Consider the following 20,356-nt stretch of genomic DNA (forward strand, 5'->3'; position numbering starts at 1 on the left):
TACTTTTCCATCCTCATGTAAAAACCACTCCTCTGATATGGATGCCTTTTTAATGTAAAAAAAAAGATTTTAATTCCAGTATAGTTAACTTAGTGTTATCTTAGTTTCAGAGGTACAATATAGTGATTTAACAATTCTATACATTACCCAGTGCTCATCAAAAGTATACTCTTAATCCCCTTCACCTATTTCACCCATTTCCCCACCCATCTTCCCTCTGGTAAACCATTAGTTTGTTCTTTATACTTAATAATCTGATGAGTTGTTTTAGTTGGTCTCTTTTTTGTTCACTTGTTTCTTAAATTCCACTAGTGAAATCATATGGCATTTGTTCTGACTTATTTCACTTTGCATCATACCCTCTAGATCCATTCATGTTGTTGCAAATGGCAAGGTTTTATTCGTTTTTATGACTAACTTTCCATTATATATACCACGTCTTCTTTATCCATTCATCTATCAATAGGCACTTGGGCTGCTTCCATAATTTGGCTATTATAAATAATGCTGCAGTAAACATAGGGGTGCATGTATCTTTTTCAATTAGTGTTTTTGCATTCTTTGGATAAATTCCCAGTAGAATTACTGGATCATTTGGTAGTTCTATTCTTTTTTAGCAATCTCCATGATGTTTTCTACAGTATTTGTACCAGATGCATTCCCACCAAGAGTGCACAAGCATTCCTTTTTCTCCACATCCTTGCCAACACTTGTTTCTTGTGTTTTTGAGTTTCACCATTCTGTCAGGTGGGAGGTATCTCATCCTCACCATCTGCTTTGAAGAAATGTTTGTTCATGTCTTCTACCCATTTTTAATTGGATCATTTGTTTTTTTTTGGTGTTGAGTTACATAAGTTCTTCATATATTTTGAATACTAATCCTTTATCAGATATAATTTGCAAATATCTTCTCCCATTCAGTAAGTTGTCTTTTAGTTTTGTTATTTCCTTTGTGGTGCAGAAGGTTTTTTTTGTTTGTTTGTTTTTTATTCAGTAGGGTTTTTATGGTTTTATGGCTTCAGGTCTCACATTAAGGTCCATTTTGTTTATTTTTCTGTGTAAGTGGTCCAGTTCTAATCTTTTGCATTATAGCTGCCCAATTTTCCCAGCACCATTTGTGGAGAAATTCTTTCCCCCATTGCATATTCCTGTTTCTTTGTCAAATATTAACCATGTAATCATGAGTTTATTTCTGGGCTCTCTATTCTATCTCACTGAGCTATGAATCTGTTTTTGTGCCATACTATTTGGATTACTATAGCTTTGTAGTACACCTTGAAATCTGGGATTGTGATAACAGTTTTGTTCTTCTTTTTCAAGATTGCTTGGCTATTCAGGGTCTTTTGTGGTTCCATACAAACTTTATTTTGTCCTACTTCTGTGAAAAATGCTGTTGGTATTTTGATAGGGATTGCATTAAACTTGTAGATTTCTTTGGGTAGTATGGACATGTTAAAAGTATTTGTTATTCCAATCCATGAGCATGGAATATCTTTCCATTTGGTTATGTCATCCTCAATTTGTTTCAATGTTAGAGTTTCCAGAGTACACATCTTTCACCTCCTTGGTTAAATGTATTCCTAGGTATTTTATTTTTGGAGCAATTGTAAATGGCATGCTTTCCTGATGTAACACCATCTACGCCTTCTCCTTGCTTCTACCCAGAGACTTGACAGTCATGCCTTGTCTACTGCCTTTGACATTAAAAGTGGTCTTTCCAACTGAAAGTCTTCCCCACAACCTTGCCCTTCAACTTGCAACTCTCATCGCTTTTATCTCCACTCCACTTCCACAGCTATAAAAACTCTGAATTTGTCATCAGAGTGGCTTTAGCTCAGAAAATTTAAACTCAACAATTGCTGTCTACCAAAACCTCATTCTTTCAGCTCCCAACTCAGTTACTCCCTAAATAGCAGTATTTTATTAACTAGGGATATTGTCTGTGGATCCTCTTAAACCTGCAAATGCTGGGACCTTATTCCTTACCATAGAGATCTTGCTTTTTGATAAGCACATTCTCGCAACCTGCTCCTCAGCTGGCTTCCAAATTTGAACAAAATAGATTGGTGTGTGTGTGTGTGTGTGTGTGTGTGTGTGTGTGTGCGCGCCTATGTAGAGAACACTTTCCATTAGTCTGTTTCCTCCAATGAATAGCTTCCAGGGTGACCAAACTTTTTTCATGTATGACAACTTTTTGCATAGAATACATCTGAAGATATTATTTGGGTTTTTCTCATCCATGTTCTTAAAGACTTTTTAAAATTCATCTTTATCTTTAAATATATTATGAATAGAAAAAAAATTTTGAAGAAAACAAGCTTTCAGAAACAACACAATGTTTTAAGTATTTCTGTTGCTAAACTAAATTCAAAATGGCAATACCCATTAGGAAGTGTGTTTAAACCTGAGTTTGGCAAGAATAGATCAGAGAACTAGTTTCTGTTTAAGTAGAACTTTATTCAGGCTTACCGAAAAAATGAAATATAAAATGATTTCTGCTTAACGCCCTAAGCTTCACTTTTCTTAACTTGCCCTAAAATACTTATGAATACAGAGAAAAAGACAAAAGCTCACACTATCACCAAATCTAAGACTTATGACCTATTTGCTACTAACTTGGGCAATTTTCTACTAACTACCAAACCAATGGAATGGTAATAAAAAGAGAAACTAGCGTTAAGCAGCTGGAAGCAAACGGTATCTATAAATGCCATTTGTCCTTCCTTATCTACCTCTGTTTAAGAAAAATGTCTGGCCTAACAATCACTCTACTGTGTAGGTCCCTCCTTTTTGAGGCTAGTCTATGACCTCTTTCCTTTCATACTCTTCTCTTAGAAAAGATCCAACTAAACAGTAACCTCTCTTAACCTCACTGTATCTGCTTCCTATTCCGTAAAATGAAGGTTGCAATAGTGTGTGAATGTTATGAGGTTAAAATGAATTAGCCTACATAAAAGCACTTAGAACATTAATGGTTCACAGTAAACACTACATAAACATTAGCTATGATTATTTCTAGACAGCTGGTGCCTGAAGGTACTCCCAGGAAACTATCCCATATAGCATGAGGGAGGGACAGTCTGTAGAGGCAAAAGGAGGAAAAACCCTGGTAGCAGTCAATATTGAGTACCGTTCTTTTATACATTGTATCTATTGAGTATCAAAGAGCCAAGCAGAGCTTGGTAAAAGTATACACTATACAGTGAAAACTGGGCTAAGCAGCTGTGATTTTTTCAGTTTCACTGGGCCACAGGGTATACACATACTTGGTATATTTTGGAGGTGTCTGCGAGGGTGTTTCTGGATGAGATTAACATTAACATTTCAATCAGTACACCTAGTAAAACAGATTGCCCTCCCAAAGGCAGTGGACCTCATCCAATCAATTGAAGACTTGAATACAACAAAAAAGGTAAGAAGGAACTCCTCCTGCCTTTTTCAGTTGGTATACTAGTCTTTTCTGGCCTTTATACTCAGACTGAAATGGGCTCTTCTTGGGTCTGGAGGCTGCCGGCTTTCAGATTGGAACTTATACCAACAAGTTCACCTAGTTCTTGCGCCTTCAGACTTGTACTAAAACAACAACACATCAGCTCTCCTGGGTCTGCAGCTAACTGAATGGCTACCTTAGGAATTATTCTCAGCCTCCACAATTTTGTGAGTCAATTCCTTGTAATGAAACAAACAAACAAACAAAAAATTCCTTGTAATGAATCTCTTTATACACACACATGTGTGCACGTGTATATTTATCTCATATACTCTAATGGTTCTGGAACACTCTAATATAGAAGATACTATGATTGTGTCTATATTAATCTGAAAAAGAAACCCACAACCAAGTGAGCAGAGCAGAATGAAGTGAAATGGACAACTAAATACAAATTTAACAAATACATTTGTGACAAATCAATTTTGCTGACCTCTGCTCTAACTTTGTAAACTTTAGCATCCACTATTTGTCATTCCACATCTCAAACTTAAGGCAGAGACTAAATAGAAGCTATTTACCAATTCAATTTTATTTCCACATTATCCCTGGCCTTAGAGAAAGGATCCATCAATTCTAAGTGTTCCCAAAATAAATCCCGTGAATACATTTGAGGCCAAGTAATTCAGAAACAATTTATTCATAAAGAGCACTTTAAAGATAGTTTTGAATGAAGTCTAATAAACTAGCAGCCATTAAAGGTTCAGAAATATTAGAATGGACAACAGCTATGAAAATCAATACCAATCATTTAAAATCAGTAAACAAAAATAAAATGCCACTAGGTATTTACTTATGTATTTGTACCTTATAGGTCTGTGAATGTCCTGTCTTCTGCCAGAGTGGAAACTATTATACCTCACCCACCATGGATTAAGCCTAAAGTCTTCACATTCTTTACCATGATTGTAAATAGAGCTTTTTCTAATAATTTGTTGGTTTTACCATATAAAATCCCAATGACTAAATCCCAAAATAAAAATATATTTACCATTCAAAAAATTGTTCATATTTTTAATAAATATTTAAGCCTTCTGAAATAAAGAAGTAGATATGGTAAAGCAATTTCTTAAAGTACTTTTTTGTCCAATTCAAGTGATGATAATCACTTCAAATTTTAATACATTATCATATACCAAAATTTCCTAGGCTCCTAGATCAATACCAGTTTAAATCCAGAAGACTTGAAAATCTCTTTGTATTCATTCTAAATCAGAAAGACCATTCCACTTCTGAATAAAGAGATAAGCTACCAAACAATTCTATAGACTTCATCTTATTTTCCATGATTAGCCTATTCCCTGTATTGAAAAAGTCTTAAATGTTATCTGAGAATTATTTTAGTTTAGGATTATAGTTGTTTTTAGCTTATATACTGAAAATTGACAAGCACCTAGAAAAAGAAATCCACAATTAGTGCAAAACCAGGAGACAATATTTTAAGTAATTCCTTCCAAGTACAACTAGAGCTAAGGTTACTAAATGCCAAATTTTATGTAAATATATAATTTCCTATCTTGCTTTTTGAAAGACAGCAAATACAAAAATAGCTTAACATTAGGTTTAATGAGGTTTACAGCACATGTATTATTAGTCTTATTTTAACTGCAAAAATATTTTAGCCACATTTAGAAAAAATAAACTTAATGAGAATATAACCCTATATTTCTAAAGGCCAAATGCAAGAATACTGAATCTTCTCCTTGTAAGCAGAATACATGCTATAAAGCTTATGAAATAGTCACTTCATAGGAATGAATACATTTTTAAAACACTGGTTAATCTGTGGGGAATTCCACATTTGCCTATTTAACAAAAATGCATCCACCTTGTAAGGCTTTGGTATAGGTGATTCAGAGCACTTCCATCATTTCTCTTTCTTCTTTGCCTCACTCTTCTCTAGGTCCTTTGTCTGCTCACCCGTCTCCCTTTTCATGTTTACATTTGCTCTTCCTTCTTGATTACTCCCTTTAGAATTATCAACTATTTTATAGTCTTCCAGGAGTGTCTGTCCTGTTTCTTTTGCAGTTTTCTTCACCATTGCTTTGATACCAATGTTATCAATATTATAGGCAGTTACACCAACATTGATGGCAGAATCTACTGCATCATGTGTAGCTTCTCCTGCAGTATGCCCATATCTTTAAAAGATTGAAAAAAAGTATAATGAAATTATAAATATAAATTGAGATCTTCTGATTTAGTATTAAGTCCCATGATTAGTATGTTATTCCTGAAAGCAAAATCAAGGGTTATGTTTCAATTTAATTAATAATCTAAAACAGAGTAAAGAATAAAATCAAACTGTGCCAAGGCTGTATTTCTCTTTTAGCAGAAACTGCGTGAAAATACACTCGGGCTAGCTGAGATTAATGTAGTAACAACTGTTTGTGTTGAAGAATAAAATGTAAATATAATAAAGATTGTTCATCAGTCACTGTTTCCCTTTTCTAACCCACCCTTTCTGGAAATAGAAAATTTTCAATGAAGCAACTATAGAACACAAAGAATCTAGAGTCACTATAAATGGTTTCAAGTTCTACCTTAACTAGATTTGGTTAGGCCTTTTATTTATTTTTTAAAGAGGGAGTGGGGGTGGGGTGTAAGGGGCAGAAGGAGAGGAAGAGAAAGAATCTTAAGCAGGCTCCACGCCCAGCACAGAGCCTGACAGAGGGCTCAATCTCAAGAGACTGAGATCATGACCTGAACCAAAATAAAGAGTCAGATGCTTAACTAAGCCACCCAAGCGCCCCTGGTTAGGTCTTTTAAAGTATCAGAATCCAAGCTTAGCTTTAAGCAAAGATTCTACAACACTTTCTTCCTCATTCCACTGCAGACTCACTGGCATTCTTGCTGTTCTTTGAACCCATGAAACACACATGTGCCATCTTATTGGAAGTAATTCCTTCCAATAAGTAAGACCTTTTTACTGGCTCGTATCTGCCTAAACTATTCTCACCCAGGAATTCACATGTCTCACTGCCTCACCTTCTTCAAGTCAGTTAATTATTGTCTTCTCACTATCTCACCTATTTTCAACTGCTTTACCCCACACGGTCCATCTGTCAATCTCCTGATAAACTGATAAGCTGTTCTTTTATATTCAATAATTTATCACCTGCTACATAGTATAGAACTTAGTAACTTCCTTTTTTTTGATTATCTTGCTAGAATATAAACCCTATTAGAAAACAAACTCTGCCATGTTCATTAATAAATCCTATGTGCTAAGAACACTGCCTGACATTCATTATTTCTTGAATGCTTAAAATGATTAATTCCTCTGCTATCTACCAACAGTTTCTTGAGCATCAAATATATAGCAAAGTGCTTGGGAAATTATACAAGCACTATACAGAAGTAGTTATTATAGACAATTATCAATATCTGTGTTTAGTATCATTTCCATGAGAAAATACAAGTTGAAAGCCTATACAAAAACACTAAAAATTATCCCATTTTTTTCTCTTACCGTTTTTAAAGTACCAGATTTTTTCTTGCTTAGCAAGCATAAACTAAAAAAAGGCACATTTTATAATTTTCTCTAGGACACACTGAAGATTCCTATGTGCTTTGTGACTTATACCTGGATATTTTATACTAACATTGGACCCTTTGAATTCACAAGTCCTCTATTACCATTAGGCTAGCCTGGAACAGTGGTTTGTGATCCTATTAGCTTGTTCATACTTGGGTGTTTATTTTTTTCAATCTCTGTGCTAGAGTGTATCTTATTATGTTATTTATTTTAGAGAGACGGTACAGAGGGAGAGTGTGAGGGAGAAGCGAATTACCTGCTGAGCACGAAGCCCGATGCAGGGTTCAATCCCAGGACCCTGAGATCATCATCTGAGCCAAAGGCAAACACTTAACTGACTGAACCACCCAGGTGCTTCATATACCACTTTTATTTATTTATTTATTTATTTATTTATTTATTTATTTATTTATTTTTAAAAGATTTTATTTATTTATTCATGAGAGACATAGAAAGAGAGAGACAGAGACACGGGCAAAGGGAGAAACAGGCTCCATGCAGGGAGCCTGATATGGGATTCGATCCCGAGTCTCCAGGACCACACCCTGGGCTGAAGGTGGCACTAAACCGCTGAGCCACCTGGGCTGCCCATATACCACTTTTTAAAAAAGATCTACTTATTTGAGAGAGACAGAGAGCACCTGCGATTGAGGCAGGTGGAGAGGGAAAGAGAATCCTGAAGCTGACTCCTCACTGAGAGCAGAGCCAGACACAGGGCTCAATTCCAGTAACCCAAGATCATGAACTGAAATCAAGAGTCAGATGCTTAACCGACTGAGCTACCCAGGCACCCCCATATCACTCTTGATTGGGGCTTTCTCACCAGTTACCAGACACTGAAGCTTCCTTAACTATTGTTTCCCAGTTCCTGCTGCTTTGCAATTTGCTGGTTTTGCAAGAAGACATGGACCCTTCTGTCAATCATGCCCCCATAAATGCTATTATCAAGTGGCAATGGCTAAGGTTAAATGATAAGAAAGGGGTGGTAGCAGTTTCAGCACTGGAAGAATGACCATGATTTCCAGTTGAGGTTTCTCTTAGGGCTCCTCTTTTCCAGACTATGTGAGCTAAAATGAAGTGACATGGTTAACTTAAGAATTTGGCCATATCAGTGTTTTTGAATAAAGGAAATCCTCCAGATTCAAGAACTTCCACTTCCCCTATTCTACTGATGCAGTTTGATACCTCCAACTGCACTCATGATATTTTTATATGTAACACAATTCCAAAGGCTACATTTTTAGCAGTAATGTACTAAAAAGGCATCTGTGTTGATACACTGATGTTTTGCTTGTTTTCCCATGCTATCTCCATTTCAGCAGCAATTCCTGTTAATTTAGGGAACAGTACCAAACTAGGAGTCAAAAAACTACATACTAATACCAATTGTGCCCAAAACTAACCACAAGAAGATTGGTGAAGTATCAACCTCTTCACATCTCATCAATTTCTTCTTTTTTATTACATAAAATGAGATGTACAGATTAAAGCACTTTGAAAATTCCACTATACAAAATGTGTAATTAAAGACCAAATAAAATGGTTTTTAAGCGGTTGTGTTTATTTGCTTTAATGTATCCTAATCTATCACCTCTGCTTCCTAATATGCCTCAGAACCAGTATTCCTGGCAGGTATCTATTCTTCTCTTCCTTGATAAGTAACTGCTCAGTTCTTTTCTTCATTCAAACTATACACTGTAGATTCAGACTACACTGCTAAAAACTAGAAAGTCTATTTCTGGTAAAAAAAAAAAAAAGACAGTATTTTTTTAAAGATATTATTTATTCATGAGAGACAGAGAGAGGCAGATAAAGAGGCAGAGGGAGGAGAAGGCACTGTGGGGAGTGTGATGTGGGACTTGATCCCAGGATCCTGGGATCACACCCTGAACAGAAGGCAAAGCTCAACCACTGAGTCACCCAGGTGTCCTGACAATGTTTATTTATTTACTCCTTAAAAAGTTTAATTACAGCTTATTAGATTTTATATGCCAAGTAACACTACCAATTGAAGAGCAATAAAAATGAATATAAAGTATGCTCTAAATAAGTCAATGAGACTTCATATACAGTTTGAATGAGACTCTTCAGAAATTTCTCCAGGGGAAAAAAAAATTCTCCAGCACATTCAGTAATGTCTACAAAGACAGCATATTGGCAGTGATTCTAGATTTCACTAATTATAACAAAATTTCAGTCATAACAAATTTCAAATAAATCTTCCTAAAATTCAATTTACATGCAACTTTCAAAACTATTCTTGGAAATATTAATCTTAAATATTCAAAATAGAAATAGCACCTTCTTAGTCTATCCATCCAAGACAGGTGGGTTGTAGCCAATTTATGAAGGACCTTATAGGTGAATTTAAACTTTATCTTGAAATCCATGGCAATGGCACAACCAAATTTATGTTTCTAGACAGCTCTAACTCAGTTGCATTGTGAATTGTAAGTAAGAGGGAGACAGAGGAACCAGATAGGAAACAAGCTATAAGATAGCTGAGAAATGATGCAGGTCTATTCTACAGTAGTGGTAACAAGCCTGGAGAGAAAAGGATAAATATAAAAAACAAGACTCAGCAAATGAATAGCTGAAGGGCTATGTAGTTGGGATTTATGAAGCATAAAGATTAAGACAAAAACTGGAAACACAAATATGATAGGTTATAACTACAGACACCAGTATAGACAATATCCACAAAGAATAGAAAAGGATTGAGCATAGAGTAAAGCCTTAGAACCAATATTTAATGAATGGATATGGAAGACAACAACTCTGAGAAGTAGTCTGATAAGACAAAATTGAACAGTGAGCTAAATGACAATACTGTTGTGTAAATATAAAGTTCTTAATTTTAGGTACAAATATCAACTGTCCAAAAATAAGATGAATGCCCAGATTTTAAATAAACTTTCTTAAAAAATAAATTAAAAAATAAAAATAAATAAATAAACTTTCATTAAAAAAAAAAGTTTTATGAGTCGATAAAATAACAGCTACTAAAAAGATATCTTTGTCTTGTATTCCCTCTTTGCCAAATGCTAAATATTACCAAACAAGGGATGCAGTCCCACTGTGTTCTACCTGGGAACAACAGAAAATACTACACTCAATTCTGGGTTCCACTTTTAAAAGAATACTGATAAATGAAGGGAACTGGAAACCACAGTACATATAGAATTGTTAAAGGAGCTGGGAGTATTTAGAAGACAATAAAAAGTAAGTAAAGGACATGATAATGTTTAAATACTTGCATAGTTACAGTACAGAAAAGAGAAGGCTGATCTTATATAACTCTTGAATAGATGCTATATAAAACTGGTTTTGAGTAATATGACATCTGCCAAAGAATTAGCTTTAATGAATTTGAATCTGCCCTGTCACCCAGTGCAAATTTAAGGGGAATTTTAATTAAAATTCATTAAATAAACCAATAAAATACCTTTAAAAAAGTAAATTCCTTATAGAAAAACTATTTTAACTAAGCTTATTATTCAGAAATGTGTTCTAAGATAACTTTTTAGTGAGGGGAAAACAAAAATAGATGTTACTTACTGAAGTTTTATTTTTTTCCTCTCAGCAATTTATTTATGTATTTTTTAAAGGTTTTTTTTTTTTTTTTAAGTAATCTCTATACCCAATGTGGGGCTCAAACATAAGACAAGATCAAGAGTCACAATGTCATCTGACTGAGCTAGTCAGGTACCCTATCCTCTAAACAATTTGAAATGGAAAAAAAGGAGTGTAAAGGTGAAATTTAGAAGCTATGGAGAGGAGTAATAAATTATTTAGTAGATACTACACTGCAATTAATATAGTGGGTTGAAGTTACTTAATGCTTTTCATTGTTCCTGTAGGTCTTAATGTTCCTAATTTAAAATAAGAACATTAATGTAATTGACAAAAATAGTCTTAATGAGTAATTCCTACACAATTTACTAAAAATTTAAGAGTAAAATTGATTATACAGATCCTTAGTAAAACATTCATAAGCAATGAACATAATCCTGGATATAATTAAAACCATGAAAGGTATAAACAATATACTTCTGTAACACAATCTGCTTTTATTTTTTTTATTTTATTTTATTTATTTATTTTTTTTTCACAGTGGAAATAAATATCAGCTTTATTAACACTCCACAATCTGCTTTTAAATATGCCTAAATGAGGGGATCCCTGGGTGGCGCAGTGGTTTGGCGCTTGCCTTTGGCCCAGGGCGCGATCCTGGAGACCCGGGATCGAATCCCACATCAGGCTCCCGGTGCACGGAGCCTGCTTCTCCCTCTGCCTGTGTCTCTGCCTCTCTCTCTGTCTGTGACTATCATAAATAAATAAAAAAAAAAAAAAAAAAAAAAAAAAAAAAAAAAAAAAAAAAAAAAATAAATATGCCTAAATGAAAAGATAACTTTTGTACTGGCTTGTACCATGAGAGATCAGGTAAAGAAGTACATATAATACATTTGTTTTTTACCTAGGCATAATGCACATAATTATGGCAGATTCAAAATGCTTGGGAGAATAACTTATTATAGGAAATAAGAATACAAATTTTACCTACTACCAGCAGTTGGAGTAGAGGAGAAAAACAAAAAAAAACTTACTCTATCAAATACTTTTCCAAAGTATAAACAAATTTAAATAAATGTAAATTCATAAATATAAAAATATAAATGTATTACTTACATTCATAAATGTAAGTTTATATAAATAAATGGGAACTAAATTAAATCAAATAACTTGCTCTTCCATTTCTTCAGTGATAAAAATCATTAAATTATTACTGCTTTAATATTTGCAGTTTCTTCTCTTAAAAGAGAATTTCTACTTCTGGGCCAGATTATTCTTAAGAGAGGAAACAGTATTACAAAAACTCTTTACATCCTCACTACCCCTTCCATCATTCTAATTAAGTTTCTGCTAAGACCAAAGTTAGCTTTATATACAAGCCTACCTAACCAAATTCTCACCTGTTTTTTCATTCCACGAATCTTTGAAGGAAAGGATAAAAAGAACAGCAATACGTACCATAACAAATAAATAAGCTCAGAACCACTGTTAAAAGTCCTTTTCTTCCTATTAGGTTCTCCTCACTAAGGACCAAAAATACAAAATCTATACCAAAACCTTGCTGGTTATGTGAATTCCAAATCTTTAATTAAGCTCTTTAATTGTACTTAAACTTTTTTTTTTTTATTAAATTAGCAAATGGGTAAACCTACTGACTTTTAACATGACTATCTCTAACAAATGATACTGATAATCTAAAAATAATTCACTACTGGCATAAAAGGCACGTCTGACTTTCTTGGGTTCTTATAACAAAAGAAGAAACTTTTTTTTTTTAAATTATGACTGATCCACCAAAGTAAACTCAGAGCCACAACATAAGATGTGTTAGAGATCAAGGCTACAAGTACCAAGAGGGAAGTTGGAAGACTTGGGTTTTATATTTCCACCAAAAGAACTTCAGATCTATTCTGTATTTTCTTTGCCAAATCTTTTGGTCAAATTGACACTTCAAGATGTTATGTTGCTTTGATTCAAAGGTATGCATGCCCCAGATGGAGACCAAATCAACTCAGGTTGGAAATTAAGTTAGTTTTTCCTAAGTCACAGGTAATTTACTATGAGGGAAGAGAATGTAAATGCATGATAGATAGTGGTGGAAAATAACTCTAGATACTAAACCTGCACAGATGTCCCATCAAGGGCAGAGTTGGTTCTTTCACACTGCATGATACAAAGAGACTTGGCTTATATCCTAGTTCTACCACTTAGTAGGGGTATTATCTTTAATGAGGTATTTTAAAGCTCTATGCTTCAGCTTCCTCATTTGTAAAATGGAGATAACAGTGTTAAGGATGAGGGATGTCTGGGTGGCTCAGCTGGCTAAGCATCGGATTCTTGATTTCTGCTGGGGTCATGATCTCAGTGTTGTGAGATGGAGCTTCTGTGCTGGGCATGAAGCCTGCTTAAGATCCTCTTTCTCTCCCTCTCCCATTGCCCCTCCCCCTACCTTTCTTTCTCTCTCTCTCAAAAAAAAAAAAGAAAAAAGAAAAAAGAAATAGTGTTAGAGGCGTGTGAGTGGCTCAGCTGGTTAAGTGCCAGCCTCTGGCTCAGGTCATGTTCCCATGGTCCTGGAATCAAGCCCCACATCAGGCTCCCTGATCAGCTGGGAGCCTGCTTCTCCTTCTACCTCTCCCTCTGCGTGCTGATCCTCCTGCTTGTGTGCTCTATCAAATAAATAAATAAAATCTTTTAAAAAATTGTGTTAAAGATTAAACATATATTGAAAAGCACTGGACACAATGTCTGGTACAGAAGTATGAACTCAACTGCTTTGAGTGGATAATTAATATAAATAACAGAGTTGAGAATACCATTAATATTACCTTTTTGCTTTCTGAATAAAAATTTTTTATTAGGCTTTAAACTAATTTAAAGCTAAGAAAGCAACTCGGGTCCTTCATACTAGATTTATTTTTAGACCTAGATTCCCCTAGGACTTATAAAGAATAAAGAGCTAAAATCAAATGATCCTGTTTTAAGTCTCACATTTAATAGTTATCAGATTGGCTTGGGCAGAACACTCATTTCTATATTTGTCCACTTCCTAATATATGAAATAGATAACATACCGTCTATCCATTCCAATAAGAATGAATAAGGGTAGAGTCAAGTAAGATGTGACAATATTTACCATTCTTTGTATACAGGAGGGGCTAATGTTAACAAGGTACAATAGTTTAATTATAATTCAAGTTTTTCCCACCAAAACTACTAGTAAACATCACCCATCAAGAACATGCAGTTAATAAGGTATTGAGTCACTATAGGCTTTTCTTTTTCATTAAGCTTCTTTGCATTAATGATGAAGAAATATAACATTAGTAATATAAGACAAAGTCATAGTAATTCTATTAATTTGCCTAAATACTATTAAGAAAAAGAGTGAAAAAATTTTTTATCATATACCCAATTATGACACAATCATTTTAACTATCTTGAATTCTTATAACTGCCCTAAGAGATTTAGTCATTAAAATGATAACTTACTTGTATCTGACAGTTTGAACAGTTTCTGCTGAAACATTATTAACAATACATTTGGCTGCACATTCCAATCCCTGCCAGACAGTTGAAAATCCTGCAAATATATTTAAAAGTAAGTAAGACTACAGCTAAATGAATGGAGTTTCCTAGTAAAATTTCTGGGCCTTTGTTACCTTGAACACTACTTGCTGCTACAACCATAGCACCATCCAAGGTAGACTTTCCATTTCTGTCTTTTTTAAGAGATTCTGGAACAAGTTTGCTTCCATGCTTCTTGACATGTGGAGCTAGTTCCTTTCCAACACAATTTGCTACAGTGCAAACTCCATCAACTAATGTAACCAGAAAAAAAGGAAACACTTAGAAAAAAATGTATTCTTCCCTTGATTTTACCACTCTTACTTATCAAAATTCTTACATGAGCAAACTTATTTTATTGCATAACTTATCATTTCTATATAAGGATGAGAACCATGGCTGGCTAGTTTTTAAACAAAGGCTCTTATTTGGTTTAAAGATATGTTTGCAGAGCCTAGTGATTAAAACCTTGCTTCTAAAATATAATTTTCTTTTTGGCAAGGTCCACCTTTCATATTTTCCAGTTATGTCCATTTCTATGTTTTTTCCGTATCAACAAATATCTCACTGAAATAGTAATAAGGTATTTAAGTCTATATAAAAGTAAACAAACCAAAACCTGATTCAAAGAATACTGAATACCAAAAAGATAATCTTCCTCTAATGATAATTCACTAAGGAGTGATCTGACTACCTTAAAATACAAACTTTAGATTTATGATTCTCAAAGGAGAATGAATTAGTAGCATATTGCTTGGGAAGGCTGACACCAGAATCACTGAATCAACGTAGTTCAAATAAAACATCCCTCCCACTTGACCCCATCTACTATGCAGTGAGCTGTTCTTAAAAGGATGTATCCTATTCAAGGATAGCAAATACATTCAGAGCCATTCCTTTTGAAAGGCACAGACACTCCCCTCTCTGATACACCAAAATAACCCTTTAACCAATGTTTCTCAAAATAATATGCAAACAACAATCACCTAGGCAGGGATCTTGTTTCTGAATCAGTTAATGTGTGCCAAGTACGTGAAATGTTTCTAAAGGCTCTCAGATAGGTTGATGTTGCTACAAACCCTATTATGAGTAGCAAAGTGAAACTGTTTTGTCCTAATCCTTTACTTTTAAGGTTAAACCATCTAAATGAACATTCAGATTAACCTAGATTAAGAAACCATTTTTAATTTAACTGAAAAAAAGCAGTCCTCCAAAGTTACTTTACCCAGGAACTGACTGACTTTCGCTGCTCCTCCTGTAGCCTGCTTTGCTATATAAAGTCCCCTGGTCACAGCTGGACTAACTTCCACTGGTTTTTCTTCTGGTTGAATCCGTTCACGGAGTTTAGAAGCACCTTTCTGGATTGCTTTGCCAGTAAATTCAGCACCTTTGACCAAACCCCAGCTCACCCAGGAAGCACCTTTTTATAGGAAAATTTTAAAGTGTACAATATTAGAGCTGATTATACCTGTAAACCCTTTAATAAACCAACAGGAAAACAAAAACAAGGAAGTCACTGTTCATATCCCAAACATGCCATAAACTTTCAACTTTACAATTCTAATTTTCTAACTGGATTATATATCTAAGTAAATTCATCTTTAAGAACTTAGGTCACAGATCACTCAACACAGTTCTGAATTACTCTATGCTTCTACTACAACTTATAGGTATCTATCTACATGTTACTCACCACAATGTTACTAGTAAGGACTAATTTTGGGTTTTGATGCCAGTAACATGGTATCTAGCTTGAGGACCCAGGTATCCTTTTTCTTTTTGCCTTAGTCCAGGAACCACTTTTCCTCTATGAAGTGTTAAAGGGTTTAGACATAAATAATGCAAATTGGAAGCCAATAAACCTAAATCTCAAACACCAAGGCTTGCTTGCTTTGGATGAAAGGCATAAGGCAGGGGGTCCTGATCCTCCCTCAATCCTAAACCCAAACCCCACAATCTCAGCACCTTTTAGCTTGTAACATGGACCTGAATGATAAAGACATAAGAATACTCAAAGAACGCATGAGAAGAAAAGATATAAGAAGAAAACTGGGAAGTCTAGATTAGCCATTTTTCTTGATGGTAGTTTCCAGCCCTTCAATGCTTCTCTTACAGCATGCATGAAAAATGAGACTGTCACAGAGAAAGCAGGATAGCATAGACTTCTCTAGTGAAAAGGTCCCGTGCACATGTGGGAAAAGGAGAAGTCAGAAGGAGATGGGAAAAGCAAGAAAAAATATAGAAGAATAGTTTCCTCTAAGAGGAACTGTTACCCTGCCTTGGAGAGCTTACAATTTTAAGTATTTCTTTTTTGGCTATACCCTGAAACAACAAGCTTTTAAAGCCATACATATAAAATACCTAAGTATATTCTTCCAAGGTCTGTAGCATGGTTTTTACATAATTACTCAGGCCTATGAGTGAGCAGGCATTTAGCAATCATGTGAAAATCCTGTTTATTTAAAAATGCTAACAATGAAAAATAAATAAAGTGCCAAGTGGTAACTGATTAGGAGAACTGTTGTGTTTTTCTTCCTATTTTAGTCAACATGTCTACCTCTAGCTCAAACACTAGCCTCCCTGGAGGAAGACCAGGTCCCAAACCCAGAAAAATACCATCCAGTCAGGAGTTCCCATAACAAAAAGGGATTGGATTGAAGACCTCTATTAAAAAAATACATATGGGTTTTTAGAGTTAACTTACAGGTTGAAGATTTATTTTTTATGTTTATTTTTTTTAGGTTGAAAGATTTAGGAAGATTAGGAAGTAAAAAATCAGCTGAATTTGAAGAAGACTGAGAAATCATAAACGACAATGAAACAAAGGAAAGCTCAAGTAGACTATATACTCCTGCAATGAAACAAACCAGAGGGACAGAGTCCACTGATGACTAATAATAAATGGATATTAGATAAATGAAAAGTCACAGGACTGATGAAGAGAAATAATTAGGCTGCAAATTATAAAGAAGCTATCACCATGGAAGAGTATGTAAGAGAGATAATACAGTAAAACCAAAGATACTACAATAGAAGATGAGAACATGTAATATTTTATTGGTAGCTATTAAGATCTTTTAAATGGCATGTGTAGTGCCAGATATAGATTTCTTTTATCCATATTCACATTATATGCATACATTTAATGCTGAGATATAGAAGGCAATGAATGTTTGCTGAATAAATAAGAAGTTGGCAGATGACTTAAAATGATTTCACTCAAATCTAACCCAATGGAGGGCTCTAATCAGTCTATTTTTTAAAAAGATTTATTTATTTATGTATTTATTTATTTATGTATTTATTTATTTATTTATTTATTTATTCATAGAGATGCAGAGAGAGAGAGAGGCAGAGACACAGGCAGAGGGAGAAGCAGGCTCCATGTAGAGAGCCCAACATGGGACTCGATCTAGAGTCTCCAGGATCATGCCCTGGGTCGCAGGCGGCGCTAAACCGCTGCGCCACCGGGGCTGCCCTCTAATCAGTCTATTGCTACAGATCCTCCACTTCTTCCCAAATCAGCTTACTAAATTCTCCATCTAAAATGTTTGGCAGTTGCCTTCTTAAAATGTAATTCTAGCCTTTCAAACCAATATTCTATATAGGTAAGTTTTAAGCAGTTACTTTATGTTTTTTCAGCTTTTATATTTATGAAACACAGGACTGTAGCTTTTACTGATCTTCACTGATCTTCTGACACAGGACAGGAACCAATCATGGGCTAAAGTGAATGAGCTCAGTTTAGATTCCTGATTACTTATCTTTGCATAAAGCCTGCATGGATCAGGTAGAAATAGACTCTTGATAGAGATCATTTTCTCTGGAGTAAATCTTGGATATTTTCTGCCACTTTGTTACTTGTACCTTAAGTATTTGGTGAGCTAGTTGGTTTTCATTCTATATACAAATCAAACCCACAATGAGATACCACCTCACACCAGTGAGAATGGGGAAAATCAACAAGGCAGGAAACCACAAATGTTGGAGAGGATGTGGAGAAAGGGGAACCCTCTTACACTGTTGGTGGAGGAACACGTGGAGGTTCCTCAAAGAGTTAAAAATAGATCTGCCCTACGACCCAGCAATTGCACTGCTGGGGATTTACCCCAAAGATACAGATGCAATGAAATGCCGGGACACCTGCACCCCGATGTTTCTAGCAGCAATGTCCACAATAGCCAAACTGTGGAAGGAGCTTCGGTGTCCATGGATAAAGAAGATGTGGTTTATGTATACAATGGAATATTACTCAGCCATTAGAAACGACAAATACCCACCATTTGCTTCCACGTGGATGGAACTGGAGGGTATTATTGCTGAGTGAAATGAGTCAATCGGAGAAGGACAAACATTTTATGGTCTCATTCATTTGGGGAATATAAAAAATAGTGAAAGGGAATAAAGGGGAAAGGATCAAAAATGAGTGGGAAATATTAGGGAGGGAGACAGAACATGAGACTCCTAACTCTGGGAAACGAACTAGGGGTGATGGAAAGGGAGGTGGGCGGGGGGTGGGGGTGACGGGCACTGAGGGGGGCACTTGATGGGATGAGCACTGGGTGTTATTCTATATGTTGGCAAATTGAACACCAATAAAAAATAAATTTATATTAAAAAAATAAAAAGGAAAAAAAGTATGTAGAGAGATATGTATGTACTCTGATAGGAAGTTAAAATAATTTTAACGTAACCAACTATTAGGGCTATTGTCAGAATTGAGGAGATAAGATGAAAAGAGTTACAAAAGCCTACTGAAATCTCAAGTAGTAAAGTTGGCCTCTAAGTGTTACCATAGTGTAGTTTTTCTCATTTTCAAATGATGCATTGCTGAAAGTTTTTCTGAAATCTCTAGATATCTGTCCCCAGGATTAGCTGATTCTAAGGATGCTCCATCTCTTTGACTAAAACCAATATGTGGAATCTGTGTGGTACCTAGGAACGTTAAGACTTTGTGGCATGCAATACCTTCCAAAGATAGCCAAATAGCATTGCCTGTTCCACATGTTCTTTCAACATGACGTTGACATTCCTCCTATTGAGAAGTGGAGTCTATGTCAAATCCCCATAAATCTAAGGTTTGTTACTTTCTTATAGTGAGTAATACCAGAAATTTCCAAGAATATATCAGAAAGAGTATGTAGTTTCTGTTTGCTGTATCAGTCATGCTTGAAACCCTGACCTACCCTGTAGAAGCCTGACGAACTTAAGGCTGCTAAGCTGTCAAACACATGGACACCATGTCTAGGCACTCTATCTGGAAGTCCTAGATTTTGAGCTCTTTCAACCCAGACACCAGATTTGTCAGTGAAGGGAGACCTCAGACTGATTCCAGCCCCCAGCTACTGAGTCAGTCATTAATCAGCCTTTGAGTCTTCCTAGCTGAGGTTCTGACATCACGAAGCAGATAAAAGCCATTCCTGCTGTGACCTTTTGGAATACCTGGCCCATGGTACTCCTAAGCATATACAAATATTTGTTGTTTCATTCCATGAAGTTTGGGATGGTTTGTTACACGGCAATAGTAAATAGAACAGTTTTATATCAGTATGAATTAAAAAAAAACTTAAGAAAATAATCTTTGAAATTAGTTCTCTACATATGTGTAAATATAGGCAAATTTCCTGAATACTGACTTAATAGTCTAGCAACCTGTAAAGTTATGGGGCAGGGTAGTAACAGTGAAGATTTTTCTTTAAAACTTCTTTGAAAATATTTTTCAAGGGTCCAATTTTAACTGTTAAAATTACAAGTGAAAAATTTGGCTTTCTCTTTGCAGCTCTCTGACACTGGGAAAAATATTATGTTAGCTCCTAATTAATTTTCACTTATTTTAGCTTGTTGGTTTTTCATGTTAAAGGTTTCCTCTGCTTTAGACATCTTTATTTTTTACTGACTTCTTATAAGGTACAGTGATGGAAATCTGTATTGACAGTCTTAAATGACGGTCAAGATCTCTTTACAGGGTCATGAATTTGGCTTGCTAAAGAGTAACTGGCAATGTTTTTTAAAAACAAAATAGATCTAAATCTGAGAGCTACAACAGCTGAAAAGCTAAAATATTAACCGATGAAAATGGAAAAACATGTCAGTAATGATCATTCCGGTTTTAAAATAACTGATCTGATGCCCTCTCTAACCAGAATTAAATAGTAGGGCCTACATCCCAAATAGCTTAGCTATAATTCTAA

The 20,356-nt window shown here is 35.1% G+C and overlaps 1 protein-coding gene across 2 annotated transcripts in view; it reads right to left on the bottom strand.

The window, feature by feature from the left end:
• Positions 1-4,105: 4,105 nt before the first annotated feature.
• The window catches only part of SPART (spartin), a 30,277-nt gene continuing 14,026 nt past the window's right edge, over positions 4,106-20,356 (bottom strand). For both annotated transcript variants that reach the window (XM_041766892.1, XM_041766891.1), the window contains exons 6-9: positions 15,391-15,585; positions 14,261-14,419; positions 14,091-14,181; positions 4,106-5,631 (exon numbers count right to left, since the gene is read on the bottom strand). In XM_041766892.1, the coding sequence (XP_041622826.1) occupies positions 5,358-5,631; positions 14,091-14,181; positions 14,261-14,419; positions 15,391-15,585 (719 nt within the window). In that variant the 3' untranslated portion in view covers positions 4,106-5,357. The remainder of the gene's footprint in view (positions 5,632-14,090; positions 14,182-14,260; positions 14,420-15,390; positions 15,586-20,356) is intronic.

The sequence above is a fragment of the Vulpes lagopus genome, chromosome 8 (genome assembly GCF_018345385.1).
Source record: "Vulpes lagopus strain Blue_001 chromosome 8, ASM1834538v1, whole genome shotgun sequence".
Classification (NCBI taxonomy): Eukaryota; Metazoa; Chordata; class Mammalia; order Carnivora; family Canidae; genus Vulpes; species Vulpes lagopus.